The sequence below is a fragment of the Gorilla gorilla genome, chromosome 2 (genome assembly GCF_029281585.2).
Source record: "Gorilla gorilla gorilla isolate KB3781 chromosome 2, NHGRI_mGorGor1-v2.1_pri, whole genome shotgun sequence".
Lineage (NCBI taxonomy): Eukaryota > Metazoa > Chordata > Mammalia > Primates > Hominidae > Gorilla > Gorilla gorilla.
This window is the reverse complement of record NC_086017.1, coordinates 132,653,700-132,672,608: the sequence shown is the minus strand read 5'-3', so window position 1 is coordinate 132,672,608 and position 18,909 is coordinate 132,653,700. Positions and strand designations below refer to the sequence as shown.

General features: G+C 34.5%; 1 protein-coding gene across 1 annotated transcript in view; it reads left to right on the top strand.

Annotated features, from left to right (window-relative positions):
* Positions 1 to 18,909, top strand: part of IQCB1 (IQ motif containing B1) — a 65,023-nt gene that overhangs the window by 20,481 nt on the left and 25,633 nt on the right. The window contains exons 6-9 of the mRNA XM_031009797.3: positions 5,680 to 5,773; positions 7,241 to 7,340; positions 15,277 to 15,455; positions 17,417 to 17,526. Coding sequence (XP_030865657.2) covers positions 5,680 to 5,773; positions 7,241 to 7,340; positions 15,277 to 15,455; positions 17,417 to 17,526 — 483 coding nt within the window. The remainder of the gene's footprint in view (positions 1 to 5,679; positions 5,774 to 7,240; positions 7,341 to 15,276; positions 15,456 to 17,416; positions 17,527 to 18,909) is intronic.

Below are 18,909 nucleotides of genomic sequence, written 5' to 3'. Positions count from 1 at the left end.
TTAGTCTTGGGAGGGTGTATGTGTCCAGGAATTTGTCCATTTCTTCTAGATTTTCTAGTTTATTTGTGTAGAGGTGTTTATAGTATTCTCTGATGTTTGTATTTCTGTGGGATCAGTGGTGATATCCCCTTTATCATTTTTTATTGTGTCTATCTGATTCTTCTTGCCTTTCTTTTTTATTAGTCTGGCTAGTGGTCTATTTTGTTAATCTTTTCAGAAAACCAGCTCCTGGATTCATTGATTTTTTGAAGGGTTTTTCGTGTCTCTATCTCCTTCAGTTCTGCTCTAATCTTAGTTATTTCTTGTCTTCTGCTAGCTTTTGAATTTGTTTGCTCTTGCTTCTCTAGTTCTCTTAATTGTGATGTTAGGGTGTCGATTTTAGATCTTTCCCACTTTCTCCTGTGGGCATTTAGTGCTGTAAATTTCCGTCTACACACTGTTCTAGCTGAGTCCCAAAGATTCTGGTACATTGTGTCTTTGTTCTCATTGGTTTCAAATAACTTATTTATTTCTGCCTTTGGTTATTTACCCAGTACTCATTCAGGAGCAGCTTGTGCCGTTTCCATGTAGTTGTGTGGTTTTGAGTGAGTTTCTTAATCCTGAGTTCTAATTTGATTGCACCGTGGACTGAGACTGTTTGTTATGATTTCTGTTCTTTTGCATTTGCTGAGGAGTGTTTTACTTCCAATTATGTGGTCGATTTTAGAATAAGTGCGATGTGGTGCTGAGAAGAATGTATATTCTATTTATTTGGGGTGGAGAGTTCTGTAGATGTCTATTAGGTCCGCTTGGTCCAGAGCTGAGTTCGAGTCCTGAATATCCTTGTTAATTTTCTGTCTCATTGATCTGTCTAATATTGACAGTGGGTGTTAAAGTCTCTCACTATTATTGTGTGGGAGTCTAAGTCTCTTCGTCAGTCTCTAAGAATTTGCTTTATGAATCTGGGTGCTCCTGTATTGGGTGAATATATATTTAGGATAGTTAGCTCTTTTTGTTGCATTGATCCCTTTACCATTACATAACGCCCTTCTTTGTCTTTTTTGATCTTTGTTGGTTTAAAGTCTGTCTTATCAGAGACTAGGATTGCAACTCCTGCTTTTTTTTGCTTTCCATTTGCTTGGTAAATATTCCTCCATCCCTTTATTTTGAGCCTATGTGTGTATTTGCATGTGAGATGAGTCTCCTGAATACAGCACACAGATGGGTTTAGACAGTTTATACAATTTGCCAGTCTGTGTCTTTTAATTGGGGCATGTAGCCCATTTACATTTAAGGTTAATATTGTTATGTGTGAATTTGATCCTGTCATTTTGATGCTGGCTGGTTATTTTGCACATTAGTTGATGCAGTTTCTTCATAGTGTCATTGGGCTTTGTATTTTGGTATGCTTTTGCAGTGGTTGGTACCGGTTTTTAATTTCCATATTTAGTGCTTCCTTCAGGACTCTTGTAAGGCAGCCCTGGTGGTGACAAAATCTCTCAGCATTTGCTTGTCTATAAAGGATTTTATTTCTCCTTCACTTATGAAGCTTAGTTTGGCTAGATATGAAATTCTAGGTTGAAAATTATTTTCTTTAAGAGTGTAGATTATTGGCCCCCACTCTCTTTTGGCTTGTAGGGTTTCTGCAGAGAGATCCGCTGTTAGTCTGATGGGCTTCCCTTTGTAGGTAACCTGACCTTTCTCTCTGGCTGCCCCTAAGATTTTTTTCCTTCATTTCAACCTTGGAGAATCTGACAATTATGTGTGATGGGGTTGCTATTCTTGAGGAGTATCTTAGTGGTATTCTCTGTATTTCTTGAATTTGAATGTTGGCTTGTCTTGCTAGGTTGGGGATGTTCTCCTGGATAATATCCTGAAGTGTTTTCCAACTTGGTTCCATTCTCCCCATCACCTTCAGGTACACCAAGCAATCATACATTTGTCTTTTCACATAGTTCCATATTCCTTGGAGGCTTTGTTCATTTCTTTTCATTCTTCTTTCTCTAATCTTGTCTTCACACTTTATTTCATTAAGTTGATCTTCATTCTCTTATATCCTTCCTTCTGCTAGATCAATTTGGCTACTGATACTTGTGTATGCTTCATGAAGTTCTCGTGCTGTGTTTTTCAGCTCCATCAGGTCATTTATGTTCTCCTAAACTGGTTATTCTAGTTAGCAATTTGTCTAACCTTTTTTCAATGTTCTTAGCTTCCTTACACTGGGTTAGAACATGCTCCTTCAGCTCAGAGGAGTTTGTTATTACCCACCTTCCGAAGCCTACTTCTGTTAATTCATCAAACTCATTCTCAGTCCAGTTTTGTGCCCTTGCTGGGGAGGAATCGCGATCATTTGGTGGAGAAGAGGCGTTCTGGTTTTTGGACTGTGCTGGTTTTTCCTCATCTTCATGGATTCATCTACCTTTGATCTTCGATGCTGATGACCTTTGGATGGGGATTTTGTGTGGGTGTCCTTTTTGTTGATGTTGATGTTATTGCTTTCTGTTTGTTAGTTTTCCTTCCCTCTGATGCAGGTCTGCTGGAGTTTGCTGGAGGTCCACTCCAGACCCTGTTTGCCTGGGTATCAGCAGCAGAGGCTGCAGAACAGCAAATATTACTCACACCTCCTTCCTCTGGAAGCTTCGTCTCAGAGTGGCACCCGCCTGATGCCTGCCAGAGCTCTCCTGTATGGAGATGTCTCCCAGTCTGGAGGCACGGGGTCAGGGACCCACTTGAGGAAGCATTCTGTTCCTTAGCAGAGCTCTAGCACTAACAAATTCAAATTCAGTATATCAACTGTGCTGGGAGATGCGCCGCTCTCTTCAGCGCTGGCAGGCAGGAACATTTAAGTCTGCTGAAACTGCACCCACAGTCTCCCCTGTCCCCAGGTGCAGTGTCCCAGGGAGATGGGAGTTTTATGTATAAGCCTCTTACTGGGGCTGCTGCCTTTGTTTCAGAGATGACTTGCCCAGTGAGGAGGAATCTAGAGAGGCAGTCTGGCCACAGCTGCCTTGGTGTGCTGCAGTGAGTTCCACCCAGTCCAGACTTCCCAGTGGCTTCCTTAACACTGTGAGGGGAAAACTGCCTACTCAAGCCTCAGTAATGGTGGATGCCCTTCCCACCACCAAGCTCAATTGTCCCAGGTTGGTCGACTTCAGACTGCTGTGCTGGGAGCGAGAATTTCAAGCCAGTGGTTCTTAGCTTGCTGGTCTCCGTGGGAGTGGGACCCTCTGAACAAGACCTCTTGGCTCCTTGGTTTCAGACCCCTTTCCAGGGGAGTGAACAGTCTGTCTTGCTGGGGTTTTAGCCACCACTGAGGTACAAAAAGAAACTCCTGCAGCTAGCTCAGTGTCTGCCCAAACAGCTGACCAGTTTTGTGCTTGAAACCCAGGGCCCTGGTGGTTTAGGCACACAGGGAATCTCCTTGTCTGTGGGTTGCAAAAACCATGGGAAAAACGTAGTATCTGGGCCAGATAGCACAGTCCCTCCCTTCCCTTGGCTAGGGGAGGGAGGTCCCCAGCCCCTTGCACTTCCCAGGTGAGGCAATGCCCCACTCTGCTTCTGCTTGCCATCTGTGGGCTGCACCCGTTGTCTAACCAGTCCCAATGAGATGAACTGGGTACCTCAGTTGGAAATGCAGAATCACTGCCTTCTGCATTGCTATTGCTGAGAGCTTCAGACCAGAGCTGTTCCTCTTCAACCATCTTGCCAGATCCCCCTGGCAGAGAATTTAACTCAGTGGTAGAGCATAGGTGTTCCATGTAATAGGTTACAAATTCCATTTCTGATATCTCCACTGGCATTTTGTGGGATGTTAGCACTAAATAAATATTTGCTAGATTTAGTTTAATTCAGGTTAGTTGAAGCCACATAAACTATAGGAATTGTGTTGGATTTGATTTCTTTTGCTGGCTGTGCCACAAACTAACTCGAGGTTCTATAGCAAATCACTGGATTTCACTGTATCTCATTTTCCTCATTTGTAAAATAATTTCTGTCCCATTAATAGCTCAGACCATTATGTAAGCTGTATCTTTTCTTCAAAGCACCTTTATTTAATATTCCTACTTAAGAGCATTAATAATTCTTTTTCCTTATATATTATTAAAATTATGTATTAATATGTTATGTATTTGTATATTACTTTCATTATAAATATACTTATTCAGTTAATTGTTTTCATTTATAGAATCCTTAATACTTTTCATAATATTTTTCTGTCCTTTATTATTGTATTTTTATTGAGATAAAGATTCTTTAATGTTATCCAAGAATTAATTGGCTACAGAAAAAGTAAGGCCACTTAACCACAGGGCAAAATTAAAACAGGGGCATAAAAAAGATGTGGCAAAAACTTGAATTAATTTATTAGTCTATTTACCTAGGAGCTTTTCAATCAGATTTTTGTTTTAATTAGATAGTACGTAGTTAGTAGATCATATGGTGGGACATACACATTCTGACCTAAGATACAAAGTGGTTTTGTGTGAGTATATGTGAGAATTTTGATTTAAAGGTAAATTTTGTTAACCTGCCTCAGGAACCATGAATTTGTGGGTGACATTATCTAATGTGCATTTTAAGGAAAGTAGGAAGTCTAAGAGTACAACACTATCTTTTGGGATTGACAACAATGAGAATTACCATGCCCTTTCTGATGTATCTTTAGGTAAAACTCTGGCAAAAGTAGTTTCCTGAACTAAAAGGATAAAAGGATTCTTGCTCTGTGACGTTTCTCATGGGTTTTTTTTTTTTCCATTGTTATATTCAAGTCAGCACTTGTCAGTTTACTAAATACCTATGTAGCTCTGTGCTAGAATATTAGGAAGAAAATACTTTCATTATTATAAAGAATAATCATGGCAATCATAATATTTTTGCTGGTCTCATCATTACTTTTGTGCTGTAGTACAAACATTCAGGACATGGATAAGATTAGTGACCTTTATCCAACGTTCCACTAAAGTTACATGGCCAATAAATGACAAAATTGTAAATGGAATCTATACTTCTTATTTCTCCTTGTGGCACTCTAATTTATAATAATTTCTCACCCTACTTTCCAGAAAGGAAGAGCCAGAAAAAACTGTCATTTATTTGTTGACTAAATGTTGATTGAACATTTACTATGTGTCAGAACTGTCCTAGAAACTGAGTTTGTATGGGGAGCTAAATGACATGATCTTTGCCCTCCTAAACTTATGAGTAGAAACTGGAACTGAAATACACTATTAATAATGCTTCTCATGCTGACATCTACATTTGCATATTGCAGTTATTTTCACCCAAGTTGTATAACCAAATCAACCACCTAACTTTGTGCAAGTACAGATATCCAGACTGCCTTTGGAGATTCAAATTCAGTATATTTGAACTAAAGCTTGTGCATAGATGTATTTAAAAAGCTCAACAGGTGATTCTGATGCAAGTATTAAGACATCCTAGTGTATCAACTTGTAGCCCTTACACTACTTATATTGTTTTATTTTATCTGGATAACAACCATTTCTAGTAGATATTACTATCCTGTAACCACAAGTTTTACAAATTAAGAAACTAAAGGCAACAAAATCATGTCCCTCATAAATAGCTAAGTTAGATCCAGAAACTGTATCCTCTAACTCCCCAGAGAGAAGTCTCCTTAAAAAAAAAAAAAGGAAAAAAACTATAGAAAAGTAAACTGGGCTTATCTTTTATGTTAAGGCTGAAGAAAAAGATGAATTACTACACTTTTTCCAAATTGTGACTGATTCTCTCTTCTGGCTTTTGGGAGGCCATGTTGAACTTATTCAGAATGGTAAGAGAAAAGATTTTAATGTAACTAATAGCCATTGTAGAGTCAACTGCTAACAGTTTGATCGTTTTTTCCAAAAACAAATGCCACATGAACTGTGCAGATAACCACACTGAAATGAAACCATGTTGAAATAAGCTCACAGTTTTTTAAAATGGATATTCCAGTTTTACATAGCCAACATCAACAATGTGAATATTAAATTAAGGAGAATACTGTTGAAATAAAACTTTAGCTTTTTCTGTTTAGCAAATCTAAGATAAAGACAAATGATAATTTGAGCAGTTTATTCCTAAAAATAACTTTTAAGTTTAAAAGATTACGGTCAGTGTTTTAGACCTATCATGAGAGAAATCCCTATGTTCAGGGTGGATATGATTTAACGCATATAGTCTAACTATCCAAGTAAGAGTAAGCTTTTATTTAATGACCTTTTAGTAAACTTGGAAGTTATAGGATATTTCTGTTTACATTGAGAGATATAAACATGTATGAGTTTTATGTTTTCTTAAGACTGAAAAAATAATTCTTAGTTACATTCATGGTGCTCTCCCTAGAAAAATTTCATCTAATATAGATGTAACACTCTTATTTTTTAAGTAATACTTGAACTGAAATTTTACTTTTAGCTTTTCTCCTCAGAATCATTGCATGCACATAATTTAAAGAGTCAAATAGTTCTATAAGGATCGTTAAAACACACACAATCCCTGACCCTCATGCCCACTCCATTTCCCATTTTCCAAAGGCAACTACTTTCAGTTAGTATAACTAATACCTTTGGTAGTTATGCTCAGTTATTGAGCATGGAATGGAATGGAAACTGACATTTATTAGAAATGTTCCTTGTTCTAGGATATTTTACATTAGCTCATGTGAGAGCTATTATTTCTAGTTTTACAGATGAAGAAATAGTTTCTAAGAGGTTAAGCAACTTGTATAAGTATCCAGTGCTAAATTGTTATAACTGGCTGCTCAGAGCTTAAAGATTACAAATCAATAAAAGGAAATTTTTGTAGTTAGCGTATTCATTATTATATAAAACAATATGTCACAAAATTAAATTTTTTAAGGATGTGAGCAACCAATTATAGTCATCTGTGCCATTTCCGTTTCCTTATATTCTGTCTTTGCAGGAAATTTGTTTTATTCACTGAAATTCATTGATAGAAGAAAAAGATTCAGATTTAGGATATGATATTTTCAATTTAAAGAGAGATAACAATAGATTCTTAGCTTAGTATTTATGCCTATTTTCTGACTATATTCATAAAAATGAAATGACTTATTTATGGCTATTTAAAATCGCCATGAATTTTACATCTTAAAGTCTTCTTTATTGTAGAGTCTACAAAGTCAGAAAGTTTAGCAGAGATGGTCATGCTTTGATTTGGTTTGAAAAGAACAAAATCTTCCTTTGTTATCATAAAATCTTTACTTTAATCTTTCTTTTTTTTTCTTTTCCTTTAGTACTACAAAGTGATCATTTCTTACATTTACTGCAAGCTGACAATGTCCAAATAGGATCTGCAGTCATGATGATGCTACAGAATATACTACAGATCAACAGGTGACTTGGTTTTTTCAAAATGTTACTGCTTTTTTTTTATCAGAAGCATTACCAATTTTATTCCAATTTTGCTAAAATTGACTGCATATGACTTGTATATAATGTATATACAAGTATATGCACTATATACTTGTATATAATGCTGAAGTTCCATCACCATTGTCTTTCAGAAAAAATTAATATAAAATACTACAAAAGACTGGAAATTTATTATTAAATTGATACCTTATACCAGAGCTTAAGATTTTAGCTCAAATCTCAGGCTTAAAGAAGAGAATTAGTGTGATAATCTGAAGAAAAATATTGAGATCACAACAAAAAATGTTTAATCACATTTATTTAATAAACTTCAAGCTTGGTATTTTTACAGATGCTCAAGAAGGGTATAAAAGAAGCAATTGGCAATTATTCAGGGTAACATGGAAGGGCAGAGTATACACAATTGAAATAATCCATTCTTTCAGTTTAGTATGAATTTATTATGCAGCTGCTGTGTCTGTCATTGCAATTATAGAGTTGATTAAGATATAAACCTTGTCTTCAAAGAGCTTACAATAGAATGGAAAACACAAACATCATTGTATACATTAAGTTACAATATTAAAAGTGACCATAAATGTTAAAGGACCTTCTAACCCAAACCGAGGGGAGGTGCTTCCTGGAGAAGGTAATATCTGAGATGAAACTTCAAGGATGGTATATTGGCCAGGGAGGAAGAGGAGAAAGAGAAAGCAGTAATTCCAGGCAACATAAACAAAAGCACAGAGATAAGAAACAACATGCTGAGGATGAAAAGTAGGTACAAATTCATTATTGTTGGGATATAAAGTTCCATATAGGGAGGTGACTAGCAAGCTCTGCTGAGACTCAAAGTCATCAAGAATTTATATGCTGTGTTGAGGAAACGGAGTCTAATCCTATAGGCAACGGGGACCATTGAAGATTTTTAAAGTAGACGAAAGTGGTCAGATTACATTTCAATTTTGTTACTCTGGTGACTATGTGAAGGTAGATTAAGGGGAAGAAAACTCTAGACACAAAAGGCAATCATACTAATCCAAGTGAAGTAATGATAACTTGTCCTTGGGCATTGGTACCTGGGATATGGAGTTTTTAAAATAATGAATTAAAATCATCAGGACTTTACTTCCACTTCTGATAAAGTTGGAATAGTAGGGATGCATTTATCCTCCCACCTGAAAAAAAGGACAAAAACATGAAACATAATTTTTTGAAAAACTGGATATCAGTCAGTGAAAGAAAGTAAGCCCAGAGAAAAAGGAATAAACAAGGTGAATCTTACAATTGCTCTAACTTACAGTATTGAGAGAGTTTCCAGGTTGAAGTATAGGGAGAGGCATCCCAGCCAGCTTGAGTTGAAGCGATAGAGCTCAGAGTCTGGAGAGAACAAGATAACTAGAGTTCACAAGTCAGAATACTAGAGAAGAGAGCTATACACGTAGAGAACCCCAGAGATCTGCAGAGGGTATCCTTCAAGTATTAAGTAGAGTACTGATCTGCACATTGTAAGGAATACCCAATGCCAGGGAAAACAATAATCCAAAAGGATTAAAAGGAACAGTGCAAGGAGCTCACACAGGGCCAGAAATAGTGCCTGTTTCCAACAGCCAAACTGGAAAGCCTCATAAACAGTGCGTCATTGGGTAGAGTGTTCAGGAAGGTTTTACTCCAGTAGTGAGGAATAGTTAGCATTAGAATGAGCACTATTCCAGATCATAAAAGCAAGACCCAAAAGGGTCAAACTGTTTCCAAGTAACTTAACTGCATGTGGTTATTGAACCTGGCTGTATTTTAAAATTAATTTTATTATAGGTTATACAAAGGTAGGAAGTTCACTAGAAATGGCTATCCTTCGATTTGGCTTTAAAAAGGATGAGAAAAATCCCAATTGTGCCGTCATAGAATATTTGCTTTGATGACTCTTTTTTTCTATTTCTTTATTACTGTAAAATGACTATTTCTTGCAGTTACTGATAACTGTACTTGCAGTACTGCATGTATCTTGCAGTACTGATACATGATAGATTCTACAGTCATGACTATGCTACAAAACATACTACGATTCAACGGGTGATTTGATTTTACTGTTACTGAAGTACTGGGCATGCAAATAAACAAGAAAACAGGATCTAAAATGAGAAGAATTAATCAAGACTGATACATATGTTGGAATTAACAGACAAGGACACTAGTTATTATAACCATACTCCATATATTTAAAAAGTTGAATACAGACATATAAGACTCAAAGTGAATTTCTAGACATGAAATCTACAATATCTGAGAGGAAAAATACACTGGATGGGATTAACAGCAGATTAACATTGCAGATTAGTGAACTTTAAGGCGTATCGGTAGAAACTATCCAAAATGAAACAAAGAAGAAACAAGAGGAAAGAAAAGCATATCAGTGAACTGTGGGACAACTTGAGCAACCTTACATAAGTGTAATCAGAGTACGTAAAGCAGGCAGTAGGGTCACAAAAAAATGTGTGAAGAAGTAATGACTTAACATTTTCCAAATTTGATGAAAACTATAAACATGCAGATTCAAAAAGGTCATCAAACCCCGAGGGCAATAAATATGAAGAAAATTCCACATTGAGGCACATCGTAATCAAAATGCTCAAACCAGTGATAAAGAGAAAAATCTTAAAAGCAACCAGAGATGAAAAAACATTATATAGAGAAATAGAGATAAGGATGACAGCAACTTTCTTATCAGAAACAACACAAGTAAAAAGACAGTTGAATACTGAAAAAGAAAACTGTCAAATTAGAATTACATGCTCAGCAGAAGTATATTCAAAAGCAAAGATGAAATACTTCTTCAGAAATCACCAGCAGACCAACACTACAAAAAATATTCAAGGAAGTCGTTCCATCAGAAGGGAAATTCATCTACACAAAGAAATAGAGTATCGGGAATGGTGATTACATAAACATATAAGATAGTTTTTCTTATATTATTTTAATATATCTATAATATGTTTGCCTACACAAAAATAATGATGTATTTGAGGAACATATGTATATGTAGAATGTATTCCAAAAGGGCATTAAGGCTGGGAGGAGATAAATGGAAGTATACTGATGTAAGGCTCTTATACTATACATGAAGTGGTATAATATCACTGTGATAAGTGATAAGACTGTGATAAATTGAAATGTATACTTTGAACCTCAAAGCAATGAAGAAAATAGCAAAACAAAGAATTTACAGCTGATAAGCCAACAAAGGCAATAAAAATTAATCATTAAAAAATACGCAATCCAGAAGAAGGAAGTATAAAAAAAAAAGAACAAAGGAGAAACAAAACCAAGTGGTAGATTTAAACCTATCTATCTTAGATGTAAATGTGGAAAAACTAAAGTTAAAAGACAGATTGACAGATTGGATTTAAAAAGTACAAGCCTACTATATGCTGTCTACCAGAAATGCACCTTAGATATAAAGACACAAGTAGGTTAAAAGTAATGGGGTGGAACAAGATATACCGTGCTTATACCACAGAAAGTTGAAGTACCTGTATTAGTATCAGAAAAAGTAAGTTACAGAACAAAGAATATTTCTAGTGCTAAAGAAGGTTATTTCATAATCATAAAAAAGTCAGTTCATCAAAAGGATGTGTTTATTGACCTAATAGAGTTTTAAAATACACAAGCAAAAATTGACAAGAACTACAAGGAGAAATCCTCAATTAAAGCAAAAGATGTTAATATACCTCTTTTGATATTTAATAGAATAAGTAGACAAAAAATTAGTATGACGACAGAAGATTTGAACAATAATATCAACCAATCTGACCTGATTGACATTTTACAAATATTCTACCAAACAGTAGCAGAATACATGTTCTTTTCAAATGCAGATGGAACATTTACAAAGAAGGGTGCATATTCCGGGCCATAAATAAAGTCTCAAGAAACATAAAAGGGGCCGGGCAGGGTGGCTCACACCTGTAATCTCAGCACTTTGCTGAGGTGAGCAGATCACTTAAGTCCGGGAGATCCAGACCAGCCTGGGCAGCATGGCAAAACCCCATCTCTACAAAAAGTACAAAAAATTAGCTGGGCTTGGTGGCACGTGCCTCTAGTCCCAGCTACTTGGGATGCTAAGTTGGGAGAATCGCTTGAGCCCAGGAAGCAGAGGTTGCAGTGAGTTGAGATCACATCACTACACTCCAGCCTAGGCAACAGAGCGAGATCCTGTCTCAAAAAAAAGAAAAAAGCAACGTAAAAGGATTTCAGTTATACAAAGTATGTTCTCTGGCCTCGATGGGATTAAGTTGGAAATTGATGCCAAGAAGATCTCTGAAAAGTCCCCAAATATGTGGGAAATAATAACATTCATCTAAATAACTCACAAGACAAAGGAGAAATCAAAAGTGAAATTAGAAGTTATTTTTAAATGAATGGAAATAAAAACAACATGAGAATTTCTGGGGAAATTCTTAATTAAAGCAGAATGATACTTAGGGGAAATTTATATCACTAATGCTTATATATTAGAAAAGAAGAAAAATCTCAAATCATTGACCTCGGCTTTCCCCTTTAAGAAACTAGGAAAAGAAGGGGGAATTAAACTCTAAGCAGAAGAAAGAAAATGATAAAGGTTGAGCAGAAATCAATAAAATTCTAAGCAAATGTGATAGAGAAAATAAACCATAAACTGGATCTTTGAGAAGATTGAAGTTTTTTGAGAAAACAAACCATAAACTGGCTCTTTGAGAAGAAACCTGTAGCAAGATTAATATGGAAAGGAAAAGACATAATACAAATGACCAATCTCAGGAATTAGAGAGGTAACATCGTAACAGAGTCTACAAATACTAAAAATATCACAAGGGAATAATATAAACAACTTTATGCTTATAAATTTAACAACTTAGATCAAATGGACAAATTTATTGAAAGACACAAACTACCAAAATTTACTCAAGGAGCAATAGAGAACCCAAATATACTCTAGATAGCTATAAAGAAAAATTGAATTTGTAGCTAAAAACCTTCCCACAAAGAGAACTCCAGGTCTGGATGGCTTTTTCACTGGTGAATTCTATTAAGCACTTCAGGAAGAAATAATAATCTTAAGCAAACTTTTCTAGAAAATCGAAATGGAGGAAACACTTACGCCTCATTCTATAAAGTCAGCATTATCCTGATACCAAAACCAAACAAAGACATTATAAGAAAAGAAAACTACTCATCAGTATATTCATAAACATAGATAGAAATGTTCTGAACAAAATTTTATAAGTCAAATTCAACAATATATTAAAAAGTTAATACATCATGAATAATTCTGGTTTATCCCGGGATTCAGGGCTGGTTTAATATTCTAAAGTCAGTCATTGTAGCTTATGTTAACAAGCTAAAAATGGAAAAAACATACCATCATATCAGTAGATACAGAAAAAGCTTTTGACAAAATCCATTATCTAGCCCTGATTTTAATTTAAAAAAAAAACAAACAAACAAAAATAAAGGCCTTGCAGCAAAGTAGTAATACAAGGGAACTTTCTCAGAAAGCAGATCGGTGGTTTCCTGGGCATAGAATGATAGGGAAGGCAACAAGGGAGGAACTACAATGAAATACAAGGAAGCTTTTAGGGGTGATAGATATATTCATTTTCTTGTTTTATGTTGGTGAAACATGTCAAACTGATGAAATTATATGCTTTACATATATGCAGTTTGTTATATTTTTAAAAAGCTATTTAAAACAAAAATTATGATGACTTGGTGAATGTTTTGATATGGGGTAGATAAAATAAATGGTGCAGTCAGATATGATACCAAGTTTTCTGTATTGGGTGATTAGACTGTGGTATGTGGAATATATAAGAAGTTGGTTTTGTGAGACAGATGATTAATTCAATGTTGGTTATGTTGAGTATAGGTAGTTCAACAGGCAGTAAAAGTAAGTATCTATATAAAGACTTATACACAAATGTTCATTGAGCTTTATTTGTGAAAAACAAGGACTAGCTAAAACTCAAATGTCCATCAGTTGAATAGGTAAACTAACTTCTGGAAGAGATTGGGACTAGAGTTACAGATTTACAAATCAGCTTATACATGGTAGGGAAAAACATGACAGAAAGTGAGATTAGTAGGAAGTGTGAATACAATGAGAAAATAAATGGCTTGAAAATGGAGTCTTGGGGAATAACCTTTTAGAGTTATATGGGGAAGTGGAGCCCACAAAGACAAATGAAAAAAGAATGGTCAGAAAAGTATGGGTGGAAGGTAGAGGGGAGACCAGAACTTTGTATCACAGAAGCTGAGTAAGTAGAAACTATCAGATACAAACAAGTCTAGGAAAAGAATCACTTATGATATATATGTGACTTGACATTTGGGAAGTTATACTGATGAACTTATCAAGGATAGTGTAGTGAAATAGTAAAAAATGAAAACTAGATGCAGTGGTTTGAGAAATGAGATGTGAGATAGTGGCAACAGAAGATTGGATTAGAAGAGAAGCAGAGAGATAAGATGGTAGTGGTATAGAGAGGATGTCTTTAAGATTAGGAGGTTGAAGAGCATCTAAAAGCATTTAAACTACTGTATTACATTATAGCACAAACTCTTGGTGGGATATGGAGTAAAGATGTGATAAGATTGGGATAGGGATATCTGTAGAAGGCTTTCTGAGATGAGCATATTTTTTTATCTGAGTTTTGAATAGTGTGATGACATTGACTGATGGGACAGGGTGAGCATCCTAGGCATAGGGAATAGCATGTAAGAGACACAGTAGCACAGAAGTAGATGTCACAAAGATTCTCACATATTTTGATTGGATAACTTTATAAAGTCTTTCAACTCAGAGATTTTTACATTTAAGGTATGTTGCTGATCTCTTTTCTCTTAACAAAATTATTTTAGTAACTACTAAAGTACAATTTTCAAAAAGCTCAAACATGAGTCTTATACAAATATAAAATTTGACTGCTCAAAATTTTATGCAACTCATTAATGAGGGAACAAATAAGATATTTATACAGGGTCAAAGGAGAATTTGAGGAAAATAGATTTATGGAGTTGGTTTGTCGAAGAAATGTAGAAATAAATTTGCTGATAGATTTTTAAAATTTGCTAATAGGAAAATATGACTTATAAAGCAATGTAGCTTTTAGAATTACCTTTTCTACTGGACAGAAATCAAATTTGTATTGCTTTGAATAAGAGTCTGTTTACATTGCTCTTAGATAAGAATCTTTAGCATTGTTTTCTACCAGCCAACCTCTATTTTTACAGAATTGTAAAGTATTTTAATAGTGAGTAGAAAATTAAACAGAGGTACATACGCCTAGAAAATCACATACTCCTTAAGGGGGTAAATAAAAGGATACTCACTAACCCTTTCCTTTTGACTATTTCTAAGTTTTAGATAATTTTTCACGACATCAGTAATACAAGATGAGTTGTTAGCATAATGAAGGAAATACCAAGGAAAGATTTTAAGTTTCTCCTATATTAAGCACATGATAGAATTCCTATGGCATTTTTGTCTTTGTACATCATTTAACAATTAACTGTGTACATGTCTTGATTTCACTTTTATCATTGCCTTGAAGCTTTTAAATTATTTATTGTTTACTATTTTGCACATTTATATTTCATCCTTGATTTGATTGCAGGCTTCTCTAAGGAGAGGGCCTTTGGCTACTTTGTATTCTCTATTGTACCTAGCACACATGGCACCTTGCACACAGTAGGAATTCAATAAATATTAAGTGACTGAATATGATATCTTCTTGGAACCAACATATATTTGAAAAAGTGGTTATATTCTTGGATCAGGACACAGTCCGGCATCAAGTTACTGAATCTTATATTTTAGATTTGTTGTGATACCTGTGCATCAATTAGTAATGGTACTTTTTTTTTTATTTTGTTCTATTAGTGGTGATTTACTCAGAATAGGAAGAAAAGCCCTGTATTCAATTTTAGATGAAGTTATTTTCAAGCTTTTTTCAACTCCTAGTCCAGTTATAAGAAGTACTGCTACAAAACTCCTACTGTTGATGGCTGAATCCCATCAGGAAATTTTGATTTTACTGAGACAAAGTACCTGCTACAAAGGTAGTGCATTCATTCTTTCTTTTCTTGGGATTCTCAAAAAGAAAATTTTTATTGATGGTTTATGAAAAACAAAATTCTTATATTTTAAAGAGTTGATAACTGAACTATGTAGATAAAACTCACAACAGACACCAATTCAGAAAAAAAAAAAAAGTCTTTATACAATCAAGCTATCTTCATGTCACTACAGATAGCATGTGGAAGATACTTTTCTGATCAGGTTGCCATAAATATTTACTCCCTCTCTGACAAAAAAGTTGTGTGTTGAATATACCATACAGTATAGTAAAATAATGACCAAAAAGATCAGTGACCTTATCAAGACCAGCTTTAGTGGAGAAAATGGAGCTGTGCTTGAGAGGCCAGTGGCCCTTATGGTATTTTGAACTATCAATAATTACTTAACACTGCCTTTCCTCAAAAACAAACAAAAAAAATTGCCTTACCTCCAAAATCAAATACATATGTGAATTAAAAGTCAGAAATTTTGAGGATAAAAGGAGTAAGTGTATATACATTCTCATATAATAGCTTTCATTTAATTGAGCATTTACTGTGTGTCAGGCACATTCTATATACTTTATATGCATTAAAATGTTTAATCTTTACAACAATCCTATGGGATAGATATTCTTATCCTTATTTTATAGATATAGAAACAGAGACATGGTAATTTGCCCAAGATCACAAAGGTAGTATATATATTGTTTAATTGCCAAGCAAAGTTATATGTTATCTTTGTTTTATTTCTTTGCTGACCAGAGCCATGTATGTATTATAATCTATTTTTCTTATTCAGCGTGGTCAGGAAATGGGATTCTAGTTCATTAAATATACTTATTAATATAGGGTTATACTGTATGGGAATTTTTAAAGGTTAGAATATAATATGATGCATTTAATACCTAAACAACTAGAAAGGTCTTTATCATTCTTGATGATTTTGAAGACATTGTAATAATGTACCTTGAATTAGTCATTACTGAGGGTATTGTAGGAATAGAGAAGGAAATTACCAGTAATAGAACTCTTTAGTTGATATTGTGCCAGATAGACATTTTTCAATTCTGTAATTCAATTCCTAAAGAAATGTGAATGTCCAACAGAGTCGTTATAAAGGAATTTTACCTGAATCCTTCTCCCTTTCTTTGACTTATATCTCAATAGCAGAACTTATTCAGGTTCCTGAAGATATTTTACAATTATTAATACTGCTGAGAACTTGGGTGTTGAAGAGAGTATAAGGCATTAAAAGATCCATATAGTGGTTTCCCCAATTATACACTACAAGGCAATTTTACCTTATGTATTTATTTTGAATACACACATTATAATACATCATTTCAGTGTACCCTGGAAACAGTACTTACTTTGTACCTTTCACTACTACTATGTATTATTTTGGCATGAAAATGTACTGTCCTAGTGTTGTAGCACTTCACCTATGATGTTTTCCCGGGAACCTATTGATTTGCCCCAAATTATATATGTTACCATATTTTTATATGTAATAATCTTTTTCAACTAATAATGACTAATAATAATCTGCATAAGTGCTTCCACAGGGCAAGCATTTACTGAATATGTGTCTGTAGTAATTTATCTTTAAAATGTCTCCATTTAAGTATTTTTGTTCAAATAAAAAATTTATCTCTACTTTTTGATTTACCACAGTGATTCCATCCCACTCCTTTTTTTTTGTTTATTAAAGAGATTGTCTAGACAGATTTTTTTTTTATCAGATCCCACAATTGAGCATGTAAGAATTCTCGGGAAGGAGGAATATCTTAAAGATTTCAACCTGGAATTCTCTGAGAAAAGGAAAAAGAAAAATCATGTGATTAATCTTGTTTTCATTTGTTTTTAAGCCAGACTTTTTAGCTTCAAACTAATACTGATTAGATAACAAATCATATTTTATTATTATAATAATAGTTGTACCTTTTGCTATTCCATTTCAGGACTCAGACGTCTACTAAGTAAACAGGAAACTGGGACTGAATTCAGTCAAGAACTTAGACAGCTTGTTGGCCTTTTAAGCCCAACGGTCTATCAGGAAGTAGAAGAGCAGGTATTAAGTTACAAAAAAAAAAAAAAAAATTGCATGATATTTGCTGACTATATTAAACCTTAGTTTTCCTTAAATGTTCCTCACTTCCTTTCTCTTAAGACTTCAAGCAAAATACCCCCAAAACAGAAATATCTTTAAATTTTTTACTCAGGAGGTTGAGGCAGGAGGATTGCTTGAGTTCAGGAATTGGAGACTGCCCTATGATCACACCCATGAATAGCCACTGCACCCCAGCCTGGTCAAAATAGCAAAACCCCATCTTTAAAATATAATGTTACAAAATTGTATCTCTCCGCCATTCAATCTGCTGAAAAACATAATTTCAATCTCCCATTTACGTCTGTTTATAGATACTGCCACATCAGTTTCATTCATCATTTCTCATGAAAGCCCCATCTCTGATGTTTATCTTCTTTTATCTATAAGCTATTTAAACTTTTAAAATTGTTTTTCCAAAAAAAATCTCTAATTGTAGCAAACTGTATTTATGGTTACCTATGGCTACCCTTCTTGTTCTTTGAGATACAACAATAATGCTTTTTCCTTTGTGTAAGAAATGGTATTAATAAAATTATTTAGAAATTTGAGGCAGCAAGTTATTGATTATTTCATCATACTTCCTCTAGCATACTCAAAATGATGGCTCTAAATAGCCCATTCAACAGGAAGAGGCATATAGCTTTCTGATTTCCAGATAAAGACTTAAATATGGAAAACATCTAAAATGACTAAAGATATTTTTTAATTTAAAAGGAAAAGGGGACATTGTATATCCAAAATCCAAAACCAAAAAGACATTAAATTTAAAAATACAAGCAGAAACCATGAAAAGAAGTTCAGTAAGGCAGGAGAATGGGTTGGGGGAGGCTGGAAGGAAGAGTGCAGAAGAAGGGAATTCCTTTTTTCTGTATATATGAACCATCGTGAGTTAAGATTAACCTCAAAACTATGCATATGCTCAAATTCATATTGATTAGGTAACAAAATCATAAAACTATATTTTATTATTAATAGTTGTACCCTTTGCCATTCCATTTGAGGACTCAGAAGTCTATTAAGTAAAAAGGAGACTGGGACAGAATTCAGTCAAGAACTCAGACAGCTCACTGACCTTTTAAGCCCAATGGTCTATCAGGAGAATAGCATATCAAAAGCTTACAGAACTAAACAGAGATTCGAGCAACCATCCACAATGGTCAACAGAGCTTATAGTTTGAACCTAACTAGGTTGATTGCCTATTAAGTAAAAACATTAACATGTTAGCTGAAAAAAGATTATGAAAGGTCAGGCGGACTATGAAATCTTTGAAAAGGAAATGGAAGTGAGATTATTCTGGGAGAATTTGGAGCTAACTAGACTATATCTTGAGTATGTTCTAGAAA